This window comes from Vanessa cardui, chromosome 26, assembly GCF_905220365.1.
Source record: "Vanessa cardui chromosome 26, ilVanCard2.1, whole genome shotgun sequence".
Classification (NCBI taxonomy): Eukaryota; Metazoa; Arthropoda; class Insecta; order Lepidoptera; family Nymphalidae; genus Vanessa; species Vanessa cardui.
Window position 1 is genome coordinate 8674509 of NC_061148.1, and position 26582 is coordinate 8701090.

The 26582-nt window shown below is 34.1% G+C and overlaps 3 protein-coding genes and 1 non-coding gene across 4 annotated transcripts; 2 read left to right on the forward strand and 2 right to left on the reverse strand.

Moving 5' to 3' along the window:
• Positions 1-1087: 1087 nt before the first annotated feature.
• On the forward strand, positions 1088-25018 carry LOC124540796 (pro-resilin-like). Its single transcript, XM_047118513.1, has 7 exons — positions 1088-1258; positions 5314-5346; positions 11615-11750; positions 11963-12093; positions 19203-19338; positions 23787-23888; positions 24760-25018. Exons 2-7 carry the CDS (start codon positions 5332-5334, stop codon positions 24855-24857), a joined length of 618 nt encoding a protein of 205 aa, XP_046974469.1. The 5' UTR covers positions 1088-1258; positions 5314-5331; the 3' UTR covers positions 24858-25018.
• Positions 10457-10529, forward strand: Trnak-uuu. Its single transcript has one exon. It is a non-coding gene; the product is annotated as a tRNA-Lys (tRNA).
• LOC124540794 lies at positions 14133-15072 on the reverse strand. The gene has a single exon (XM_047118511.1). The coding sequence runs from the start codon at positions 15055-15057 to the stop codon at positions 14197-14199; it is 861 nt and encodes a 286-aa protein (XP_046974467.1). The 5' UTR covers positions 15058-15072; the 3' UTR covers positions 14133-14196.
• On the reverse strand, positions 15468-17170 carry LOC124540795 (ommochrome-binding protein-like). The gene is made up of 2 exons (XM_047118512.1): positions 17023-17170; positions 15468-16476 (listed from the first exon to the last, which is right to left on the reverse strand). Exon 2 carries the CDS (start codon positions 16469-16471, stop codon positions 15629-15631), a length of 843 nt encoding a protein of 280 aa, XP_046974468.1. The 5' UTR covers positions 16472-16476; positions 17023-17170; the 3' UTR covers positions 15468-15628.
• Positions 25019-26582: the final 1564 nt, after the last annotated feature.

Here is a 26582-nt window from a genome sequence, read left to right on the forward strand (position 1 = left end):
GTTTCATTCGTGACGATGATTGATCTATTTGTAATCCTATTAATAATAAATTCAAATCTCTGGGCTATTATATCTCGTTAAAAACTTATACAAGTCTAAAAGAATAGTGTTTCACATTAATTACATCGTGTAAGAATCACAATCTGTACTTATTACTAAAGTTATTAATTGCGGGTACCATGTTCCATCGATTTTGATAATTATTAATATGTTGGGTTCATAATAAATAAATATGAGACAACATCACAAACATTACTCTGATCCCAATGTTAGTATAGCACTTGTGTTATGGAAAATAAGAAGTAACGACGGTACCACAAACACCAAGACAAGACAACATAGAAAACTAATGAATTTTCTACATCGACTCGGCCGGGAATCGAACCCGGAACCTCGGAGTGGCGTAGCCATGATAACCGACACACGCTACTGGACCACGGAGGTCGTCTAAATAATAAAATATAATAGTTCAAAGGTAGTACTCTCAATCGGTATTAGATATTGTAAAATTTATTTTTATTAATAATAAATAATAAGATACTTATATTAAGTGGTTAGGTTAGCGTGCAACTTTATCAATGATTCCGGATTCAAACCTAAATAAGGACATGCTGAATTTCCATATGCTTAATTTGTTTTTATAATTCATCCCATGCTTTGCGGATATAGAAAACATTGTGAGGAAACTTACACGTGGTATTAGATTATAGACCACAATACTTTCTTTAATTAGACGTACCGATTCGAACGCGATTGACTAACAAAAACTCAATCACTTATGTTTTTGCATTAATAATTTATGTGTCTGTAAAAATAGATAGTATTTTTATATGGCCATTAAAAATATTTTATAGATAGATTATATTTATTTCAAAACATCGATCAATTTTATTACATCAACATCATCTTTTAATAGACTTTTATTGCGTATTTTTGATTACTTCTATTTTTAAAATTGTTTGTCACACAATTACTGTAAAGTGTTATCATACCAATAATAAAAAATGTTATTGCAAGTAATTTTGCAATTTACCTGAAAACTACTTACCTATATAAGGCTAGGAGATGGATGGACGAGATTTAAGATTTAAAATATGTAACAAAGGCCCCCATCTCTATATAAAAACATTTTCCCGCGTAACTGTATCGCAGTACGTTGAACGAGAGCGTTGAACTATATCGCGTTCCTACAATTGTTTTAAAAAGTTATTGCATATCTATTTGTTTCATTGTTTTGTTTTTTTTTTTTTTAAAAAAGGTTAGTTGTTTTTTTTTTATATCTGTTAAATTTATATGTGCTATTTTATCTGTTATGATTCGAGTGTTCTATTTATAAATGTTCGCGCGTATTTTGTCACCGTTATAGTGATTTTGATGTTTTATTGGAATTTAATCGCAGACGAATTAAGACTTAGACCAGATTTTTATTGACAGACGTGTTCTTAATTTTGAATTATTGCTTTAACTAAAATTGTATTGTATAATGTGTGCGGATTATAGATAATATTATGATATATCTAATATAGTCTATATCAAAAAGATTTTTATCAACATAATGTGCGGATATAATCATTATTTTCATTTATAATCAATCAAAGTATTTATACAATTTTACCGCAATTTCCGTTAAATTAAATTAAGTATCCCAATATTAATCTAAACCCTTTGTATATAAAACAATAAAGAAATATTATAACGTTAAAGTAAATAAAATAAAGCGAGTATCCACACATAATAAAATAAGAATATTCAGTATTTTATTAAATTAATGTAGAGCGGTATTTTTTTCTAAATTTCTGTCTCATTAGAACAAAAATATTTAAATATGGACGATACAAGCTTGTAAGTACCCACACAATTATTCAGAACTGTAGTTGTTTACGTTTCATAATTAATGATCTTATCTTGCTTTCTCCATGGGAAAAAACTATAGCAGTTTGTATTTCCTCCTAACAAAGTAAAACATGTGTACATATAACATTTTTGTCTTCTAGTAAAAGTAATTAAAAAAAAAAAAACAGTATGACAATTTGTATTAAATACAGATTGATTATTTACGTCAATTGTTTAATTTGTTTTTTTTTTTTAATTTCTTATCAAGACTAAGTATTTCAAATATACATCTCATTAGTGTATGGATCGGGAAAGTTTCCGTGAAGTGAACTAGATAAATATGTAGGTCCCATGTCTCATGGGTATGGGGATAGTGATGGCTATTTAGAATCGAATGATTCCTCGATCAATTCTTAGTTGTTAAGTTTATATACAAATTGATATTGATTTGAAAACAAATCTAGGAATTTATTTATTTACTTTCGAAAAAAAAAGTCTTTAGGGTAATAGAGCTAAAGATTAAAATAAGTCGCCCTAATATAAATGAAATATGAAAAATTAATATTTTCGTTATTTTTATTTAATTTTGCAATTTGCTCGATATATCCTGCTTTCGACTAATTTAGAACCTTATTGGATAAATAAATAATCAATTACATAAATAATTAAATACATATAAAATGTTTTGTATGTAAGTATTGGCAGGTAGAAAATGCTGTAATAGCGTTAAGTCCGCCCTTTGTACATGATCTGTGCAATAAAGAATAATAATAAAAAAAAAAAAACAATTTTTTTGCTAACCGTAATTCAAGTGCAAGCTGACAGTTTAAGGTCATTGACGTTTCTTAATTTCATTTTTATCGCATAATAATTAAATTTTCATTTTTGTTTACATTAACGTAAGAAAGTTTTTTTAAAATAATTATAGGTGACATGGATAAAATAATACGTCTTTAAGTGACCTTTGCCATACATCTAGAATTTAGAGCGCACATTTATTGAACATAAAAATATTTTTGCTGTAATTATTTTTTTATCATGTGAATATTATTATTATTGAGTCGAGATGGCCCAGTGGTAAGAACGCGCGAATCTTAACCGATGATTGCGGGTTCAAACCCAGGCAAGCACCGCTGATTCATGTGCTTAATTTGTCTTTATAATTCATCTCGTGCTCAGCGGTGAAGGAAAACATCGTGAGGAAACCTGCATGTGAAAAATTTCATAGAAATTCTGCCACATGTGTATTCCACCAACTCGCATTGGAACAGCGTGGTGGAATATGTTCCAAACCTTCTCCTCAAAGGGAGAGGAGGCCTTTAGCCCAGCAGTAGAAATTTACAGGCTGTTGTTGAATATTATTATTAGTGTTATGGCTTGTAGCTCTAGTCTCCTTATATATGACAATATATACGAAAATTGTATGATTTTCTGTTACCCATTCACTTATACAACGCTCAACTAAATTTGGAAAAAAATTATATCTGTTTTGTTTTAATGATAATAGCATGTCGATCAAAGCCTTAAACGCGAACGAAAACGTTGATAACAACTAGTTTATATATTGGTTAGATTAATTTTTTTTATGGTATAGGTTGGCGGACGAGCATATGGGCCACCTGATGGTAAGTGGTCACCATCACCCATAGACAATGACGCTGTAAGAAATATAAACTATTCCTTACATCGTCAATGTGCCACCAACCTTGGGAACTAAGATGTTATGTCCCTTGTGCCTGTAGTTTCACTGGCTCATTCACTTTTCAAACCGGAACACAACAATACTGAGTACTATTATTTGGCGGTAGAATAACTGATGAGTGGATAGGTACCATCCACGACGGGCTAGCACAAAACCCTACCACCAAGAAGAAGTATAACTTCCTCATAAACGAAATGTCTATCAAATTCTGAAAAAAAGACAGACCAAACTATCAAGTCACTACGTAGCTTATTATACTTGTTTCAGTGAATTCACAGCCGATTTATAACTTGTATTTTTTTAAATATATAGATTATAATACAGACTGAAAATAATAATAACAGTACAAGCAACATCGATTTTATTATTTAAAAACAACAACAGCCTGTAAAATTCCCACTGCTGGGCAAAGACCTCCTCTCCCTTTGAGGAGATAGTTATGAACACATTCCATCACGCTGTTTCAATTCGGGTTAGTGGAATACACATGTGCTAAAACTTCTATGAAGTTAGACACACGCAGGTTTCCTCACGATGTTTTCCTTCATCATCGATAAAGATGCATGCGTTCTAACCACTGGACCTCGGCTCAATCTGTTATTATTCAACAAATTAAAAATTATTTACACAATATCCGGACACTTGATTTTGTCCCAGAATTTGCACTTTGCATTAAGATTGCATTATCGGAATCATTACATCTGCCATCTTTCTATTATCAAATCGTCGTGTTTCGTATACAATAGACTATTTATCGATTCGTCATAGTGTAGATTTTCGTCAAAATGTTTTAAATGAACCGAGTCGAACCATTTCAGACGTTATCTTGGCTTACAGCGTTATGACGTAATCGGACGTGACGTACTGGTACAGAAATACTGTATAATTGGACTAGAGCTTGTGTTAATTGAAGTTAATACTTATGCTTTTGCTAATTGAGGTCTAAGCTGCGTGTATTGACTTATACTCTACGATAATATAGTAAACCTTAAGAGATTACCAAATAAACAAAAATTGAGAGCAAATTGACGCGACATTATTGGTCAAAAGTTTGATTGCTATGATATTCACTTGCGAAAATATGGCATTTAGAACATCGATGAAACTGTAATATATATTACAGTTACAGTTTGGTACAGTATATTACCGATGTTTGGGAGTAAATTTAAAGTGGAAATAAGTAGTTATGTGTAATAATGTTTTATTGTCAATAAATAATTCGCATTGCATTCGCAAATCGCATGAAATACGTAAATCTAAATTTTCTTTATCTTTATTCCTGCTTCCATTGGAACATGCTGTAGGTAACCTAGTTTGTTAGACAGAGATTTTTTATGAATGACGAAGTGTTTGTAAATTATTTTAAATCAGAATAGAAATCTAATAAATGCAGCGTCTCAAGATAGCATTAAATGTTTAATATTGCATTTCTTTTTACGCTACTTATTGTTATGCCGCATCTATTCTTTTTTATATTCAAAGTTTTTCCTTTAATTATTAAAGCGTGATTTATTATATTATATAATATATTTTTATAAGTTCTTATAACTTTGATCACGGTGGAAATTCTTATGTTTTTATACCTGATACTCTCTTAAACATGGGATTATTTGGGACCGTAAATCGGATACGACCGGAATAAGTTGGGGCGTAGTTCCAACGACTTTCCGTGCTTTCTGAGGCACGAGAATGTAAAAATTGCTAATTCCAGTACATGGCATATAATAACACGATATAATTAGTTTGTTTATTTATTATATAATTGTTTTTTGTTACAGAATATCAACTTCACCGTTATGGTCCATTTCAAGGTAACAATTACGATTTATATTAAAAAAAAAAATCTAAATTTAACAATAATATCGTTAAAGGACAAAAGGTGTAACTATCAGATTTTTACAGAAAATTTAAATAGACATTACAACATAGGCCATTAACTAGTTATCAATAAAAATACAATGAGTGACATGAAAATGTAACGCAATATCGTAATGCATATATAAAAATAGCAATTTGTACGACTGTTATTTTTAACGGATATTAGGCACATTACGTTTGAGTTACGGCCACATGTCACAATTGTAGTGAAACAGTATTTGGGTATTTTGTAATCGAAATTTATCTTCGTCGAAAATTTACCAATACGACTATTTATATTTAAATTATTGGTACGTCAGTTTCCCGCGGCTTCGCCCAACTAGAGGAAGAACCCCTTGTTTGTGTAGATTTTACATATCCTATTACCTGTTATATACATGTGTGTGTGTGTCTATATGTCGTGTCGAATAGCCCACATATGTAACATTCATATTTATTGTTTGATTTCATGTCAAATGCATCAATCAGCAAATTATATATACTTTGTTATTCAATTATATATGCAATAAATATCTATGAATGTTTACGCTTAAACCGCTGAAACGATTCAGATGAAATTGGTTATACAGATAGTTTGAGCCTCGGGGAATGACACAGGCTAAATTTTTATAATTTGCTCTTCGAGGGGGAAACATTGGGGTGCTGGTTTGTGTGCTATAGGTCAAGTTTTGTTAATATCGTGCGGGTAAAGCAGCACCGTCCACATTTGTAGTATAACGCACCGTTGAAAACCGCTGCCTCACACCACATCCTTAAACGATCACTATGATAATTACTATATATAATAAAATAGTCTGAATTAACTTTATAAAAGGAATTGTGAATTCAATTTATAAAACGCGATAGTTAAAAAAATAGGAGTAATCGGTATTGTGTAATTTTTGCGTGATATAGTTTGATGAAATAATTTATAGGCTGTAAGGTCACATGCCTCGACTATTAATTAATGACTGAGCAATTACCATAGCCTTCGAACATTTGGGCAAGCCGTAGGCGAGTAATTATAGTGTGTTTGAAATGGATATATAAATTTTATTCTATTGAAATAAAATTAAAAAAATCAATTTTTTTATGGTATAGCTTGGCGGACGAGCATATGTGCCACCTGATGGCAAGTGGTCACCATTAACCATAGACAATGACGCTGTAAGAAATATTAACTATTCCTTAAATCGTCAATGCGCCACTAACCTTGGTAACTAAGATATTATGTCTCTTGTGCCTATAGTAACACTGGCTCACTCACCCTTCAAACTGGAACACAACAATATTGAGTGCTTTTATTTGGCGGTGGAATAACTGATGAGTGGGTGGTACCTACACAGACAGGCTTGCACAAAGCCCTAACGACAAGTATGATTGTGCAATAATGCTTATTCCTGTTCGAATCGCTATCATTATCTAAGAGTCAGGTGTTTTAATCACTGGATCGACTATTAAAATTAATAAATGAGTGTTAACAATGCTTATCATCTAAGTAGTTATTCTTGATTAAGTTACATGGGTCCGAGGGCTTCTATCCAATTTACATGGAATACTCATTGACCATCCATTAAAATCCCTGCGATGATGGTCTTCTTTATAAACAGAAGGAGCTACGAAATTGTTTTTACTAAATGCTCACTTAATCTCTTGTGGTGCTCTCAATGATCAGAACTCAACCAAGGGGAGCAACTAATTTTGATTGAATGTTAAGTATACATAGTACATTGGTAGCGATCTACATATATACCTTTTGGGTATATATTCACTAATATAGATGACGGAATCATATATGTTTGGATAGTTTATCAGGGTGAGAAGCAACTTGAGACCCGAGTCGCTTCCCTTTGATGAGTTCTGCTCACTATGCCGAAATGATCCTGTAACTCCTTCAATTTATGCATAAGACTGCCATCGCAGGGATTTTAGTGAATGCTATGAGTCATCCATCCATCCATCCATCTGTGGTAGTGTTTCAATTGACCATCAATAAGAAAGTGTAATGCTTCTGTATTGAATAAAGTTATTTGAGTTTGGGTTTGATCCTTCTGCTCTTGGACTAATTTTACTTTTTATTTTATAATGAGCTGTGAGTATTCCATGTTAATTAAATACCAGCTGCCCTCGGGCCCTATACTACCGTGGTTTATCTATAAGGCCGTTTTCTACCTAATTTCAATTATGAACTATGAGCAAAAAAACGCTAATAATGTAAAATGTATGTAACTTATCGATTAGCCAATAAAAATATTTCCAAAACTAATCAAGACATCAAAAATTGGCAAATATATGACGATAGATATATTTTTTCTTATTAATAAGCGATCAAAAGTTGGAAGTTTTTAATCGATCAAAATGCCAGTTAACGGCATTTTAGTTAGACCACGGCTGTATGCAACTTTTATAAGATTATCCCTTTGTAATAAAAAAGGCAGGCGAGTCTGAATACACTGTTTAATTATTACCGAACCGCGTGTTCCATTCAAGGGGCTGGACAATATTTATGTAACCTAGCCTACCTAGTTTCTACCTAGGCCCTATGTTACGTGGAGTAGTCAAACAATGGGTCCCATGAACCGGTGAATTCTCTCCGCTGATTTAAATAGACATTATATGCAAATGTATGTCTCACGGATTGTCGATTACTTAATAATAATAAGTAGAAAATGTTCGTTGAAGTGGACAGCGTTGTACTAGGTTCGATTACAGGTTAGAGTACTTTTATGTTTATACTAACTTCCTTTAAAAAAATCGTGGATAAAATAACTACATTATATAATCGTAAATCGACTTTTAAGTAGTCTAATATTTTTCATTTCATTTTACCTAGGAGGACTCTAAAAAATATGTTAAATATGCAATTATTTTTTTTGGTTTTTAGAGCATTTTTATTTGTTTTATAATAGTGTTTTGCTTGAAGTCGGTTTTTCTTTTTGTTAAAATTTTATTTATTTTTTGATTTATTAAGTGAAGCTGATGTTGACTAACTAATTTTTCTTTTTGTATGGATAGATTAAGCGTGCCGTTTATAAATATGAATCAGAAACTACTTCGGGGACAATTTCAAAAGAAACTTTCGAATAAAGCAAAAATAGACTTTCGAAAATGCGGCATTAATACGTTATGCGGCATAAACTACAAACCCTCGAAAGAGCTGTAATCGACCTCAGTAAAAAATATTTGCAAAAGAGCTAATATATGTCGTACATCATATGGCATTACATCATATACACAAAATTAGATTAAAGATAGTAAAAAATTCTGCCCCAAATCACACCCTAACTGTAAGCCGTTTAGGAGTTCCATCACTACATCGTATAAAACAAAGTCGCTTTTTCTGTCCCTATATCTTTAAAACTACGCAACGGATTTTGATGCGGTTTTTTTTAATAGATAGTGTGATTCAAGGGGATGGTTTGTGTATATAATACATGAACAATATAGTAAAGAAACACTAATAATTTTAGAAGTTTGGAATATGATGTCGTAAATAAACAAATTCTGTAGTATATTTAGTATCAGTATTGAACCCGTGCGAAGCCGGGGCGGGTCGCTAGTTTACTATAAAATTCGACTATGACAATTACATGAACATAACCACGCTACGGAAAGTGACTCAAATATCCAAATAACATATAAATAAAAGATTTGGTCGTGGATCGCTAACGTGCTCCTCAGAATTGAAACGTTCCGTTCCGTTTCGTTACTTTGTCATGGATTCTATGCTCAGAACCTTACCAAACTTTCACCAGACTAGCCTTGAAGTATATATTTTATAATAAAAAAAGAATCATCAAAATTGTTTTTTTCAGTTTTTTCATAAAAAACGCGATTTTCAGTTATTCACCTATTTGTCGCGCATATACATAATGCAAATTTAAGACTTATGTCGTTTTCATACGGATACCATCACCGGAAAAAAATAAAATTAAAATGGGACCCCACGGGAAGCACTACTTTCGAACAAAAAAAAAATTATCAAAATCGGTCCACCCAGTGAAAAGTTATGAGGTAACAAACATAAAAAAAAAATACAGCCGAATTGATAACCTCCTCCTTTTTGAAGTCGGTTGAAAACAGCTCACCTACCTATTAATAAATTCAATTAGCAATATTTAGGACTGTTGTATTCCTACCATGCATGTAACAACAGGCACATATCATATTGTATTTTCAAGGTTCGTATACTATGTCAGGATTTCTTAAAGCGCCATTGTGTATAGATGACCAATTGCGCGAAGCCTGCCTTCAAATTCCTTCCTCAACCCCACAAAGCCTCAGTTGGATATCTTTACAAAGTCGCTTAGGGTTGTTTGTCCCTATGTATGCTTATATCTTTAAAATTACTCAACGGATTTTGATGCGGTTTTTTAATAGATAGAGCGATTCGATAGGTTTTTGTAAAATGTAAATGGACAATATCATAAAAAAATGCTGCCAATTTTAGAAGTTTCTAATGTGATGTTGTAAATAAACAAACTCTGTAGGATATTTATTATCAGCATTACAATCGTGCGAAGCCGGGGCGGTTTACTAGTTAGTATATAAAAAGATAATGTAACACAATGTCTTCTTAAGAGGAAGAAAGGCGAAAGTTTTATTTGGTTATGCATTCAAAATTATTTTAAAATACTTAATCACAATGGTTTTTATGTGTGTGAGAATGTTTTTGTTTACTTTCGGACATTCTCTTAAAATACATTATTATATATTTAGATTAATTAATTTCACTGTGTGAGTATTAATATTGCATGTGTGTGTGTGTGAGCGTGCGAGCGCGCATGCGCGTTTATGTGTGGGTGTTTGCGAGCGTGCGTGTGACCGTAGTTTAAGAATTGTGTGGTGTATTGCTTATGTATTCAATGTCCTCCAGCGTTAGGGGCTTAATATAATATAAACGTAATGTATACAACATTATAAAATAAATTATTTGTCAATGTGCGTTACACCATTAACCATGGACCACATCCTTAAGCTGTTCTATCCCTTGCCTCGTGAAATTGGTACCCATTGAAATCCATGTAATTTTCTAATAAAGTACTTTTTAGGTGTGTCATTGTAGCCCGGATAGCTCAGTCGGTAGAGCATTGGACTTTTAATCCAAGGGTCCAGGGTTCAAGTCCCTGTCCGGGCGATTTCAATTTTGTTTCAAAAGAAAATCAATTATTAAAAAATATCTCAGGATATTTAAATATAAATCTTAAAATATTTTAGTGTATTTATTTTTTAGATAATAATGGTTTCAAGAAGGTTCTATATAATAATATATTCGTCCAATTAATTCTCGTGCGTTGTTCGTTAAAAAAAAAAATATTTGAAAATGGAATCTTAACAACTGGTCATTCATTTATTACCTTAATACTAGTTCACTGGACAACACAATGGTCCGTCCGTCGCAATTAAGTCGCGGAAGTTATATTCCCATGGAAGCAACTGTGTAACGTAACCTAGCTTCATATATATCGCGGTTCATCTGATAAATATCAATTTAATTGTTGGATAAAAGTGAACATAATGTAAGAGTTTTCCACACCTCAGTACGAAAACTTGATCAATTAAATCCGGTTAATATATACAAGAAACGAATCGGATAGTACAAGTTTCTTACGATTCTGATTTTTTATATAAAAGAATTAGTACATCCGGCTTCGCACAGATGCGACGCTGACACTAAATACACTACAGAAAGTGTTTTTTACGACATCAATTTGGAAACCTCTAAAAGTTTCTCTATTATATTGTGCATATAAGATACATATAAACGTTATAAGATCTAAGCATACATAGGAATAGACAGCGGTAAGCGACTTCGTTTTATACTATGTAATGATGATATTAGCAATGACCCAAATTAATTAAAGAATGAGTTACGTTTAATTTGAATGGAGTCAAGATCGGTCAAAATCCAAATGTACTTTTTACAAGCACTTTTGAATCGTTTATCAAGATATTTTAAGTGAAGCTACCACCGGTTGGAAATGTAGATTATACTGAGAAGAACTACCAAGAAATTCGGTAGTTACTCTTTATTAACATTTAAAATACAAAGTTATGCTAGTTAAAAACAATGATTAACTCCACGCTTTTTTTTTAGCAAGAAAATCATTCTTCAGCTTGTAATCGATCAGAATATCATAAAACAAAATTAATAATTAAGTCTATAAATAATATAAATATGAAATGAAGTGAGAAAGTCAATTAAAATACTTTTTGTTTCAGATTATTTGTGTCACTTTGAGCCTGATTGCATTGGTTCACTGTGAGCCGCCAGTGCAAGGATACCACTATGAGCCAAGCAACTATCATTCGAATTCATTTAACACACCTAGTAGTAGTTATTTGCCATCAAAAACAAGTTAGTAACATTTTAACTAAGATTAAGGAACAAGTATTTTTTTTAAGTTTTTGTAATATTTCATTGATGATAATTAATCTATAGCAATATTATTAATGCGAATATTGTTCTTTTTGTATAAAACCTGATGATACACATAAACAGTAAAGCGGTGGGCGACAACTAATACTAAATATTAAATAAATATTGAGAAACCTTTTTTTAAATTCCAGGTTTAAAATTACCCAGCAGCTACCTACCGCCGAACTCTTTCACCGGAAATGGCCACAATTACGACCATAGGCAGAGTAATAATCACAATTATGATCACCATAGCCACCATCATGGAAATGAGAATGAAGTGGTACGTATTTAGTGATAACTTCTGAATAAACTGAAATAGAGTGGAGATCAGAAACCGTAAACGTTAGTTCAATATTGAAGGTTTAATTTATAAACACAAATTAAGAACATTGTACCGTTGAATATTTATATCTAATATTATATAAAAGTAAAGTAACAGCCTGTAAATTTCCAACTGCTGAGATAAGGCCTCCTCTTCCATTAAGAAGAGGGTTTTGAACATATTCCACGACGCTGTTCCAATGCGGGTTGGTGGAATGCACATGTGGCAGAATTTCCTCACGATGTTTTCCTTCACCGCCGAGCACCAGATGAATTATAAACACAATTAAGTACATATATGTATATAGTCGTGCTTGCCTGGGCTTGAACCCGCAATCATCGGTTAAGATGCACGCGATTCAAACCACTGGGCTATCTCGGTTTATATAATATTATATATGTGAAAGTAACTCTGTCTTTCAGTCTGTCGCTCTTTCACGACCAAACTGCTGAAGCGAATTTGATGAAATTTGTTATGAAGTATACTTGAACTCCAGGAAAGGACATAGGCTACTTTTTTGCCTAGCATATGTAACCAAACGCGTTACACGCTGAAAAGCGTGCGAAGCAGCGGGCGACTATATCTAATTATTTATTTATTTATTTTTATTTAATACTTTATTGCACACACAATGAAAGGACATACAAATATAGAGAACAATTACAACAAAGAAAAGAAAATAAGAGCGTGCAAAGGCGGTCTTATTGCTAAAGCAATCTCTAACAGACAACCTTTGGTGAAAGGATTTGCAGAAGCAGAAGCAGGATAGTGCAAAAAAATAAAAATATAATAATATTCATGATAAACGAAAATAATGACTTATAATATACATACTAATATAAAATATATATAACCTACATACGTTACATATAAATATATGTATATGTATATACTTACATATATAGATACATAAAAAATAAATATAAATACACACATATAACATTCTTATATATAATACATATTCAATAAACGTAATTTTACCTTAAAACCTAATTACATACATATATGTACATATGTATATATTTTCGTGCTCCGTATTCAAACGTCAAAGCGCAAGATGCAACTCCTTGTGTTAATTCAATTGTCACACACATATATCTTATTAGAGTAGCGTGCTAAAATAAGCATCAAGTATTATCCTCAAATGAAAGGAGGTTTTATTAACCCAGCATTGTTATTTTACTTTTAATTTTCTCTTAATAAACATTTTTTTATGTTCATATAAAGTGTTCCACTTACATTACTTATCTAGGAACGTTTTTGAACCTAAAAGTGTAATATGTAATTAATAACAATTAAATATATTGGACTAACACCAAAATATATATATAAAACTTTAATAAATAATTAATATACCAGTAATATATTATTGAGACAGTTACGTCTCGTAACTAATATATTACGTCACAAAATTAACACAGTGGAGTACAGTACAATTATTATAAACATTATTGTCATCTATACATATAATAAAATTGGAATATCTGTTTGTAATATTAAAATAGCCCTTTTTTACTCAATACATATGCGTGTATAGATGGCACATAATAATATACCAAAATAACATTATTTACAATTTTTCTCTGCGTGTCTGTCTGTTTATTCCGGCAAATCTCTGGAACGGTTGGACCGATTTTGACGGGACTTTCACTGGCAGATAACTGATATAATAAGGAGTAACTTAGGCTGAATTTTTTTTTCTTAATTTCAAACGCGTACAAGGTTGCGGGCACAGCTAGTTAGTAATAAATATCGTTTCCACCTACCGAGGATCCTCATAACACGCGTGCTCAATTAGACATTTACAAAATATTAAAGCAGGCTCAAGAAAAGTAGATTAATTGTTCATTAACTCAACAATTAATTATACAATTACATTAAAAGTATCTCTCGTTACTTACCTTAATATATTAAATATTGATTTAGGTCTCTTAGACAAATATTCAAAAATGTCTTTTCGATTAATACCATTACAGTATATTATAAAATAAAAACAATTAAAATTTAAAAGCTAATTTTAATTAATTATGTACACAAATGGTTTTTACATCATTTATAAATTCAAGACTTATGTCTATGTATTTTGTATATCGTATACGAGTTTATTGGTTTCAATCTGTATATATTATCGTCGACTGAATAAAATATATCGCCGTAGTCACCAAATATAATACTACGCGGGAAGAAATCTAAGAAAGCAACGTGCTTTGCTGTTCCATTCCTACAATCGATTTCGTACAAACCGCCTTCAGTGACACCGAACGTTTTGTATTCATCTGATATAAAATGATAAACTACGTTTAAATCTTTATTTTTAACAACCTCAACACCATCGACTGCACAGAAAACACCGCACATCGTCACAAAATGTATATTCTTCTTGTAATCCACGTCAAACTCTATAACTGTTTTCATATTTCCAACTAACACTGCTTTTAGACCTTGGTCAAATATCTTATAAATCATATGATTATTTGCATCTATCAGATACATTTCATTATTCCTTATAACTATTTTGAATATATTCATGTTGTACAAACCGATGTTTACAGCTTCTTCTGCTATCGGATCGTATTTGTATAAGCCATCGTCTGAACCGAAATATACTTCCCCGGTATCCGGATCGACGGCTGTCGCTTTGTTTTTTTCAATGCCATTGATTTTCACTGCTTTTTTTGTTATTATATTAATGAAAGCGCGTCCCGAGTTCTGTATAGAGTCATCCATGAACATGAAATATAGATTTCTACTCGCCGAATCATATGCCAACTCTTTAACGTCTTTGAACTGATTTGTTAGCAATTCTTGTTTGTATAATCTCGTACCGATCCTCTTTATTGGTGTGTCTGTGACGTAAATATTTATCTTAGCATTGACACAAACTGTTATCACAGAAATAAGTATACCTACGATCGATAGCATTGTTTCTGATTTCAAAACGTGCACGTAAAGTCACTTTAGGTCTAAAACTGACTTCAATGGTAAATGTTTTGATCTTTTATCTCATTGAGGTTAAAACAGATTAAATGTTTGCGTTCAGACGAGTTAGTTGCATTCAACTATGACACTTATGTGTATGATGATAAGATACAAGTATAAATTTGGAATTTTTCACAATTACTCATTTGGTATTTGTCATTGCGGATGTGTTGAGAAAATTGTTATAAACAAGCGTAGAGGTCGTTTTGAACAGCTCATCGTAATTATACTAGTTAAGGGAGTTCATACACTTATTTATTCACATGTGTATTTGTTCCACTTTATAGAATCATTTATTACGTACCATCACTCACATTTTTTTTTGGTAAAATTCATAAGGGATCAATATTAGATTTTTATATATACCTGTTTAATGAAATAATTTCCTTTAGGTTTAACATATATTGATAGTTATTTTCATCGTAAATATAAAATGGAATGTGTTATATTAAACATGATTGTGAATTTCGTCCAGTATCATTGTTTATACAAAGAAGTCTTTACGTACTTAAGTTTAACAAGTCTTATCCTTATTAGGTTTGAGTCGAATCAATTTAGTGGCATCCGAGTAAACTATATTATTGTCATTATCAAATGCCAAACCGAAAACGTCATCAATTTCTACCATTTTCCTCAAAGAAACTTCAGATTTATCAACTTTATATATACCATCTGGAAGACACACAAATATATCCCCATTGATGTCAGTTGCTACTCCCCTCACACCTACGTCAAGGAATTCGTGATACAAAGTCGCTTCTTTCGTTCCCTTCTTTTGACTAAATAGTCCAGTCGTATTTGTAAAAAATATAACATCATCATTATCAATTATAAATTGATCAACCTTCGTATCTTCTAAATCCTTGTATCTAACTGATTGACCGTTGATGTAAGTAAATAAGAATTGTGAGGGAAACACAGAATAATACAGCACATCCTTGAAGAATATGTGCCAAACATCTGCATCTCTTACACCTAGAAATTCAGCTGTATTTGTTTTGTGATTATATTTGTATATACCATCACTTCCACCTATATAAACGTCGTGATTCTTCTGATCAACTGCTTGAGCGAAGCCGTTATTAACACCGTCTATATGAGCATATTCTTTTGTATTTAAATTAACGTATGCAGTTTTGAATACATCGTCGTCTTTATTAAGACTGTAGCTGAAATATACCCTGTCGGTGCTGTAATCTACAGCTAACGAGTATGGTCGATCAATATCCTTTTTGAGTTCTTCAATTTCATGGTACACGTTGTCTATTATGATTCCATCACACGGCTTAACCTCATCTTCCTTAATGACTGCAGCTTGTATAATTGCAGCTGTTGTTAATATCAGGAACAGGAGCATGTTAGCTGCAAATTATAAGTTGAACTGGTTCAATAAAATATCATAATTAATCAATTTTCCTGTCGCATCGTGTATTTAAACAATACATTCTTATTTAATAATAACATTATTGTAAATTTAATGTATATGTGTCTGAAAATAATTTATATGTACGTTACTAAAATTTATGAATTTGTTTCCTCATTGTAATAATATTAATACTTCGAAAATATTACTAGCCTATTTATAAAAATGGTTCACATGTCTTATATACTGCATCGTCTGTCTTGCGGTTTATAAGAATACTGATATCATCCTAGGCTCAAACCCTGTTCAATAACTATTTATTGTTTTTTTTTCGAACAATTCTCAGAAACATCTCGGAATATAAAGAAAGACAATGTTTACAAAGTGAAAAGAAAGTATTTCAAGGCGACTGGATATGGATAAGCTCATTCTACTTATGTTTGTACACATACTTTTAAGAATGAACGCTGTATCCGATATTGTCTAGGATGTCACTTAAGACCATTTTGAATTATAAATACAATAAATATAAATTAAAAACGTACCCGTATATACTTGTTGATTGATGTTCGGCTAATAAACTGTACTAAAATATACAAAGTTATTAAACAACGAATAAGGAATACGTAGAGGCGGCACTGCGATTTGAATTAATATATTAACTTTAATTATTTGTATTTGAGTTTCTACCGAGTTTCTTGTCAGTCCTTCTTGACAGATACTATACAAAGTTATTAAACGGCGAATAAGGAATACGTAGAGCCGTCACAACGACTTGAATTAATATAATATAATATTAATTATTTGTATTCTACTAAGTTTCTTGTCAGTTCTTTTTGATAGATTTTTTTTTAATTAAATGATGTTTCATGAAATAATACTGTTGAATAATTAAAAATTTCTATTCCTTAGGAGTTATATGACTTTTTAAATTACTCTTTTATGATACCTCAATTCGTATAAAAATAAGTAAGGTGTGCGATACATTTTTCAATATAATCCATATTTTGACTGTATATATATCTACTTATATCACTAGTATCTTATAAATATAAACGCATTTAGCAGTAAATAAGAAATTAAAACAGGAATTTTATTTTAAATATTATTTCCAGACGAAGATTCTATTAGCTTTATTTGAACAAATATGATAAAAATACAAATAAAATAGTGCTTCTATACACTTTTCAGCTCTTCGGTACAGTCTTAAATTCCACACATAATAGCGCAAAAATTTTTCACTGTTTGTCGTTAGGAGATTTTGATATACTTGAGCAATTAATTAGTTACTTTACTTTAAATTAATTAATCAGTCACATTCAATGGAATCTATAATCTAAACAAATGCCTAAACCTTTTGAAATGATGATTCAAAATTGTTTATAACGCTATTTGAAAAAGGAAATTACTGATGTTGGTTTCAATGATGGCGATTATACCATCTTGGTGGTAGGGCTTTGTGCAAGCCCGCCTGGGTAGGTACCACCCTCTCATCAGATATTCTACCGCTAAACACTGCGTACTGCGTACTGTACGCAGTATTGTTGTGTTCCGGTTTGAAGGGTGAGTGAGCCAATGTAACTACAGGCACAAGGGACATAGCATCTTAGTTCCCAAGGTTGGTGGCGCATTGACGATGTAAGGAATAGTTTAGTTAACATTTCTTACAGCGTCATTGTCTATGGGTGACGGTGACCACTTATCATCAGGTGGCCTATATTTTCGTCCGCCAACCTATTCCAAAAAAAAAATGTTTGGTCAAACAAAAGTCCGGCGAAAACGCTAAGCCCACTGGATTTTACTTTTGAATTTAAAAATAGAATAATTCGAACAAACATTCCATGCGCATATTTGACATACATAACATGCATGGCAAATAATTAATTTGCTAATTTTCTATTTTTCCTTCTTTCAATTTCCATGAAAAACTTTGATCATCTAAAATGGCAACTCTATTAGTCTATGTTCTTTACGGTCCATGACCTGAAGTCGAAGTTTATCTACAGCTTTATTAATCAGTTTCTCACTTATATACATATACATAAATAACTGGTATAACATATATATCGTATATCAAAATACAAGTCAAAATCAAAATTGAATTAAAGTAATTATATAGATAAATAAAAAATCAATAGCATAGGTATATATTTTTGGAATATTAATTTAGATAGTACTTTCCTTAATACAAAACAATGGGAATAGTGTTAAAATTAATTATATACAAAATCTAGCATAGATGTCAACACAGACTAATTCTATACTATTTTTAGTGTCTGTACTTATTCTTAACCGACTTAAAAAGTGGAAGTTATGTTTAAACTGCTTGATCGATTGGCCCCATAGAATAACTTTATATATATTTTATGGTAAAGGTAATTGGGCTACCTGACAAGTGGTCACCTCTGCCGATATACGTTGGTACTTTAATATTAACCATTCCATATAACAATTTAGGTTTAAGCTTTTTGTGTTAAAATTTTTATGTATTCAATAGTTACTGTATGTTTCCAAAATAAATAAATAACTAGGATGTTATATCCCCTGTGTATGTAGTTACACTGGCTCACTTATTCACAATAATACTAAGTAAAATCTGTTAGTCTGTCACATATGCTTATAAAATATCTGTAAGTTTATAGAATTATACATTGGAAATGTAAATTAATTTTGTAGAGTCGGAATTTATATAATAAGACATTGATCAACGTTGAAATAATTTCAGCCGAAATCCTACGAGTTTGGTTATTCGGTGAAGGACGCTAAGTCTGGCAATGATTACGATCGACGAGAGATGTCGGATGGCAATGTCGTGCAAGGGGAATACAGAGTGCAGCTGCCAGACGGAAGAACACAAATCGGTAAGATCTTACTTGAATACTATTACGAGTAAAGTAAAGTACAGTAAGTAAAGTAAAAGTAACAGCCTGTACATTTCCCACTGATGAGATAAGGCCTCCTTTTCCATTAAGGAGAGGGTTTGGAATAATCATATTCATAATCACCACGCCAGGCCCGCCGCTAGCTGTTTTGTCGCCCGCGTGCAATACCTATGATGCCGCCCTTTTTTTTCGCTGCAAAAACGCATACCACTTTTCCTCCACATGAAGTGTGGGGCGGGGTGTATACCTGCTAAAAAAGCCACTCCGTCTTTTTGGAGGATCTCACGAGATTGTTTGTGCATACTACTGTGACGTCCTGACGGTAGGCTCACCTCTGCGGGGCTCGACTTCCTAAGGAGTTCTCACGGAACTACATAACTACAGAAACCCTTAACCCCGGGACACTTATGGCGGGAGGAGAAGACTTCCATAGCGAAGTTCATTAGCCGAAGAAGACCAAAAGAAGGGGTTTCTTTTGGTCTTCTTCGGCGAAGTGGAAAAGACTTGGCATCAACATCAATGGCGAATACATCTCTCACTTGAGATTTGCAGACGACATCGTCATCGTGGCAGAAACGCTGACCTACTACAGATGCTGAACGATCTGGCTGATTCTTCTGTGCGCATCGGCCTACGAATAAACTTGGATAAAACCAAGTCATGTTCAATGATCATGTTCTACCGGAACCGATTGCGATACACGGTACCGTTCTCGAAGTTGTTCAAAAATATGTCTACCTTGGGCAGACTTTGCGATTAGGTAGAAACAACCTTGAGGACGAGGTGAATAGAAAAATTCAGCTATCTTGGGTAGCGTTTGGAAAATTACGTTCAATCTTTACATCGTCGATCCCACCGTGCCTTAAGACGAAAGTCTTCATGACCAGTGCGTCCTACCCGTCATGACATACGGAGCCGAAACGTGGACAGTGAGTGTCCACAAGCAAGGCTGGTCCACCTGTTTAAAGTCGCTCAGCGTGCTAAGGAAAGGGCTGTGCTCGGCGTTTCTGTGCGGGATCGCATCAAAAATGAGGCGATCCGCCAGAGAACCAAAGTCATCGACATAGCCCACCGGATTAGTAAGCTGAAGTGGCAGTGGGCTGGCCATATTTGTCGCAGAACCGACGACCGTTGGGGAAAACGTGTTCTAGAGTGGAGACCGCGTCTCGGTAAACCTAGTGTAGGACGTCCTCGGGCAAGGTGGAGTGACGACTTACGCAAGACGGCTGGCAGGAGCTGGATGCGAGTAGCCCAAGAACGATCTCAGTGGCGTGCAATTGGAGAGGCCTATGTCCAGCAGTGGACGGAAATGGGCTGATGGATTGGATTAGATTTATTAATTTACAATAAATAAAAAAATACCATGCCATAGAGCGCACGCAGGCAAGGTGTTCAAGGTCCTCCTACGTTGGCATTGATGAGCTTCAAGCTGAGTTGGACAAAATGTTGCCCGAAGCTCCATCTACCATCCAGAATGAGGCCCTGATCCCTCATATGTGTCTGCGCCTTAACTACCGTCCTTTGGAGGGCGGTAGACGCTCCTCGAGGAGACCTCAACGAGGACCGTGGATTAGGAGGGTTTCCGTTTTAGTTAGAGAAACCTTCAAGACCAGCATCTCGATTCGATCCACCGTGGGCGACACTCCGACCTTAGGGCCGCCATCTGAAAGGCTCGCCCCGTCACCGTGATGAGGGCGTCGTCTGCGTAGGATAACACACCCATCCCGGGCAAGGTCGGTGCCTGCAGGAGCTAGTCAAAACCAACTTCAGACGCCGGACAACCCAAACCAAGGGACCAACACCCCCTCCCAAAGGATCACCTGATCCTATAGGATCAGGTGAGGGAGGTATGCCCCAACGGCGTTCTGACATAGGAAGGCAACTCGTGGTATCGAAGTGCATCCCCTATGGTCTCGAAAGGACGACGGCGAGCTTGAAGTCCAGCGAATATCTGTTGTTAAGTAAAAATATAAAATATAAAACGCCAAACTGTATAAATGTAAAATAAAAAAAGGCATGGGCAGCTATAAGCCCGTGGATGTCGTAAATTAAATTAAAAAAAAAGAAAGGAAGACTATTAAAGTCGTTCGCCACGTCCGGTGATACCGTTAGGACTACGTTCCCTTGGACTACCGCCTCCAATGTCCGGGTCTTCAGGGTGTTTTAGGGCATCGATGGTTTAGTGCCCCACCCTGTTTCCCGAAAATACCTCACCGACCAGTCGCAGGAGATCTGGCGGTAGTTATTCCGTATCAGGAGCGCCGTGTATCCGGAGCTTCCCTCGCAAACAACGATAGGGGCGCCCCTTTGCTCTCTGTTTACTTAACGCCTTTTCTAACTCCTTTTTCAACTGGCGATGTGCAGCCCATAGCTGTACCTCTAAGTTGGCGTTGAGCACATTGCGACTGCAACAGCGAACCCGTCAAACCGGCCGCGGAAGGCATAGCTTGCTATTTCGAGCGGTCACCAATATACCTTACGGCGCGATACCCTTCAAGCCGCCCTACGACAACGCCCTACTACAAGTAACGGATACCTAATCTACCAATTAATAAGGAAGCTTAAAGGGGATTCTCCTAACTTTGACAGTACTGTTTGTCATAGGATAACAGACGACGGACTTTTAACTTTACCCAGTGCGATATTTCTCGATGCTTTGAATAATTTATACGACTTAAGGATTTGTGGGAATTATAATAATGACTTGAATTAGGTACATGATGTATTGCTCAATTTGCCGCCCCTGGACGTGCCGCCCGCGTGCAGTGCACGCTCTGCACACCCGCTTACGGCGGCCCTGCACCACGCTGTTCCAATGCGGGTTGGTGGATTACACTTGTGGCAGAATTTCGATGAAATTTGTCACATGCAGGTTTCCTAACGATGTTTTCCTTCGCCGCTAAGCACGTTGATGAATTGAAGCATGTTGAACACGCAATCATCGGTTAAGATGCACGCGTTCTAACCACTGGGCCATCTCGGCTTATATAATATTATATATGTGAAAGTAACTCTGTCTCTCTGTCTATCGCTTCTTTACGACCAAACCAATGAAACGAATTTGATAAAATGTGGTTTGGGGCAAACTCGAACTCCAAGAAAGGACACAGGGTACGCTTTTTGCCTAACATATGATAATCAATCCCTAAAACGCGTGCGAAACCGCGGGCAACATCTAGTATTGTGTATGTGAAAGTAACTGATATCTTTTCCCGCTTAGACTGTTGATTAGATTTATATGGAAGTAGAAGGTATATATATGCGCGACAAATAGGTGAATAACTGAAAATCACGTTAACCAATTTTGATGATTCTTTTTTTATTATAAAATATATACTTCAAGGGTAGTTTGGTGAAAGTTTGGTAAGGTTCTGAGCATAGGAATTCTGAATATATCCATGACAAAGTAATGGAACGGAAGGGAACGGAAAAATTCTGAGGAGCACGTTAGCGATACTCGGTCGAATCTTTTATTTATAGGTTATTTGGATATTTGAGCCACCTTCCGTTATTTGGTTATGTTTTTGTGATTATCATAGTCGAATATTGTAATCAACTAGCTACCCACCCCGGCTTCGCACGGGTGCAATACTGATATAATACAACAGCATATAATCAATTTATATGAAAATCAAAATCAAAATAAACTTTATTGATTATTCAAGTGGGCTTTTACAAGCACTTTTGAATAGTCATTTAACAATTAAGTGAAGTTACCACCGGTTCTCTCAGTAGTTACTCTTTTCCAACATTTAAAAAATACTATCTTATTAGTTAAATACAATTATATATGTATATAATGTATCCTGTCTGGAAGTCAACAGGTATTAATCCCAAGCTTTTTTATATTATGTTTAAATTATAAATTTCGCTAGGGTATACCCGTCGTTGCTGCTGGTTTGAAATATGTCTTAATCCTACATTATATTAGAAATCTTAGAGAGTTTCTTTGTGTTATGCTTTCACTTTTTAACCAATTGTCTTGAGATTTTGTGTACACATATTTAGGGGAAAATATAGGGTAACATTTACAAAACAAATATATTCTTAGCAGAAGGGTTTCCCATAGATTAGTAAATATATATATATATATATATATATAATAGTAAATATGTAAATACTGTTAAATAAATCTAAATACATACCTACAAAAGTAAATTTTACAGCAGAATATTTAGGCTGTAAAGTAGATGAACATTTCATATATTTCTTGTATAATTACACTGACTTACTCATAATAGAAACCATAACAGAGCAATACAAAGTATTGATTAGATGATAGACTAACTGGCGTTATGAACATAGACGGGCCTGTACAGAGACCACCATTGTTGACCCTGGGTTGGCCAAAAATGTATATTTGTGTCATGAACCCAAAGGGTAATTTTATGTTACATTTTCACTAATTACATTTAATTATTTTTCAGTAACTTATCACGCGGACTGGCAAACTGGTTTTCATGCGAATGTGAGGTATGAAGGAAAGGCGAGTTATCCCGAACCCAGCAATCAAGGAACATATAATCAAGGTATAATATATAATTGCAGAGCATAGAGCTATTAGCTTTAAGCTATCCAAGCATAGGTCATACATAGGTCAGGTCACTTATAAAATATAGAGTTTTGCAGAATTTTCCAATAATAGTAACAGCTTGTAAATGTCCTACTATTGGGCTAAGGTCTCCTTTACCTCTTACCTTGGGAACCAATATGTTACGTCACTTGTGAATGTAGTTAAACTATCTCATGCGAACTTTATCTCTTCATCATCATCATGGTCAGCCGTTATTTTTCCACTTTTGACTGTAGCCTTCCCTGAGGGAATTCTCGGGCGGGCCTTCTCACCCACGCTCTTTAAAGATTTGCCTTTTAACCGTAACACAATCAAGTATTCGTGCACTGTGCTACAGTTCACCTTTATTACATATTACCCATCGTCTGCGCCTATATGCTAAATATATACAACAACAACAACAACAGCCCGTAAATTCCCACTGCTGGGATAAAGGCCTCCTCTCCCTTTGAGGAGAAGGTTTTGGAACATATTCCACCACGCTGTTCCAATGCGGGTTGGTGGAAGTCACATGTGTCAGAATTTCAATGAAATTTGTCACATGCAGGTTTCCTCACGATGTTTTCCTTCACCGCTGAGCACGAGATGAATTATAAAGACAAATTAAGCACATGAAACAGCGGTGCTTGCCTGGGTTTGAACCCGCAATCATCGGTTAAGATGCACGCGTTCTAACCACTGGGCCATCTCGACTCTTACATATATAATTCACCACAATTAACAGCATATGAGCCAATTCCATAGTATGAAAATTAGTCTTATTTTTATATATAATTTTAGACTTTTCATCCCTGTCGTATTGACTTAATCAATACCAATTTTTTCAGGTTACAACTACAACACACCGGATTATTCCGGATCATTAACCGGTTTTCAGGGTAATTCCGGTTATAAGCCCGTCTACGGACCTCCTGGATATCATTAAACGGATTTCGATGAGGTTTTGAGTGACAGTGGGTAATATAATCCACTGTTAAATAAATAAATACCGACGTACCTAAATGAGTATTATTAGAGAGAATTTAGTTTAAATGTATGTGTAATTATAATTACGGTTAAGTGCCTGAATATATGTTTTATACAAATTTTAAGAGTTTTATTTAATAATTTTCACAATTTCGACATTGTAGTATTCTCGAAAGACTTGCTGATACTTGCTGGATAAGTGAAATTCTGAAGAAATGAGTTTCTTCTGCTGTTTCTTTGTTTTTTTTATTTCTGTCTGTGGTTAATTTCTTGATAATAATAATGTAATGTTTCTTTATAGATCATAGATTTTCGACTTTTTTGAAATAATTGACTATGACCCATAATGGTTGATTTAAATTCCCTCCCTTTTCTTATATTGATTGATCAAAACTATTTTATATATATATATATATATATATATATATATATATATATATATATATATATATATATATTTCTATAGGTAATTTCACATCAAATTATATTGAGGGTTTTTTACATGGTTATCATCGTCGATTTTCTATATGTGTGCAAATTTTTTTTATGGTATAGGTTGGCGGACGAGCCTATGGATCACCTGATGGTTAGTGGTCACCATCACCCATAGACAATGAAGCTGTAAGAAATATTAACTATTCCTTACATCGTCAATGTACGTGCCACCAACATGGGAACTAAGATGTTATGTCCCTTGTGCCTGTAGTTACACTGGCTCACTCACCCTTCAAACCGGAACACAACAATACTGAGTACTGTTATTTGGCGGTAGAATAGCTGATGAGTGGGTGGTACCTACCCAGACGGGCTTGCACAAAGCCCTACCACCAAGTGAATTTCAAAAATTGTCAGAGAAAATTGTAATACAAGATTCCGTTACATAAAGATCCATATAGAAAAACATTTCACAATTATACTAAAAGTTTATTAAACAATTTATAAATTTTCACTTACACTTTTCGATTGGTAGTATTACTTAAAAATTTCAACAGATTTAGACCTTTGAAAAACTTGTCTTTACAATAGCAGTACTTGTTTAGATGTGGGTGTGACGCACTCACACATGAAGGCTCATCGCCGTATCTGAGGAGAAAGACTCCAATAAATAAAGGGAGTTAGAAAAATAGATAGATCAAACGATAACAGCCTTTAATGACCCATTGTTATGGAAAGAGTCGAGATGGCCCAGTGGCCCAGCTAGAAAGCGCAAACCAATCAAACCCAGTAAGCACCGCTGAGTCATGTGTTTAAATCGTCTTTATAATTCATGTCGTTCTCGGCGGTGAAGGGAAACATCATGAGGAAACCTGCATGTGACAAATTTCATAGAAATTCTGCCACATGTGTTCACCAACCCGCATTGGAACAGAGTGGTGGAATATGTTCCAGACCTTCTCCTCTAAGGGAGAGGAGGCCTTTAGCCCAGCAGTGGGAATTTAGAGGCTGTTGTTGTTGTATGGAAAGGATTCATCTCTCTTTTGATTAAAATGTTTCGTCTACTACGCTACTCCCGTGTTAGATTCTCATCTAAGCTTGCTCTCAATGTTTGCCTTCACCGCCGTAAAGATTTTTTAATATAATATAAATCAAGCACATTAATTCAATGGTGCTTGAATTCACGCTTACAACCTGGGCTATCGAGGCTCTCGAGACGTCAAGAACCACTCTTTAGAACATACGTTTT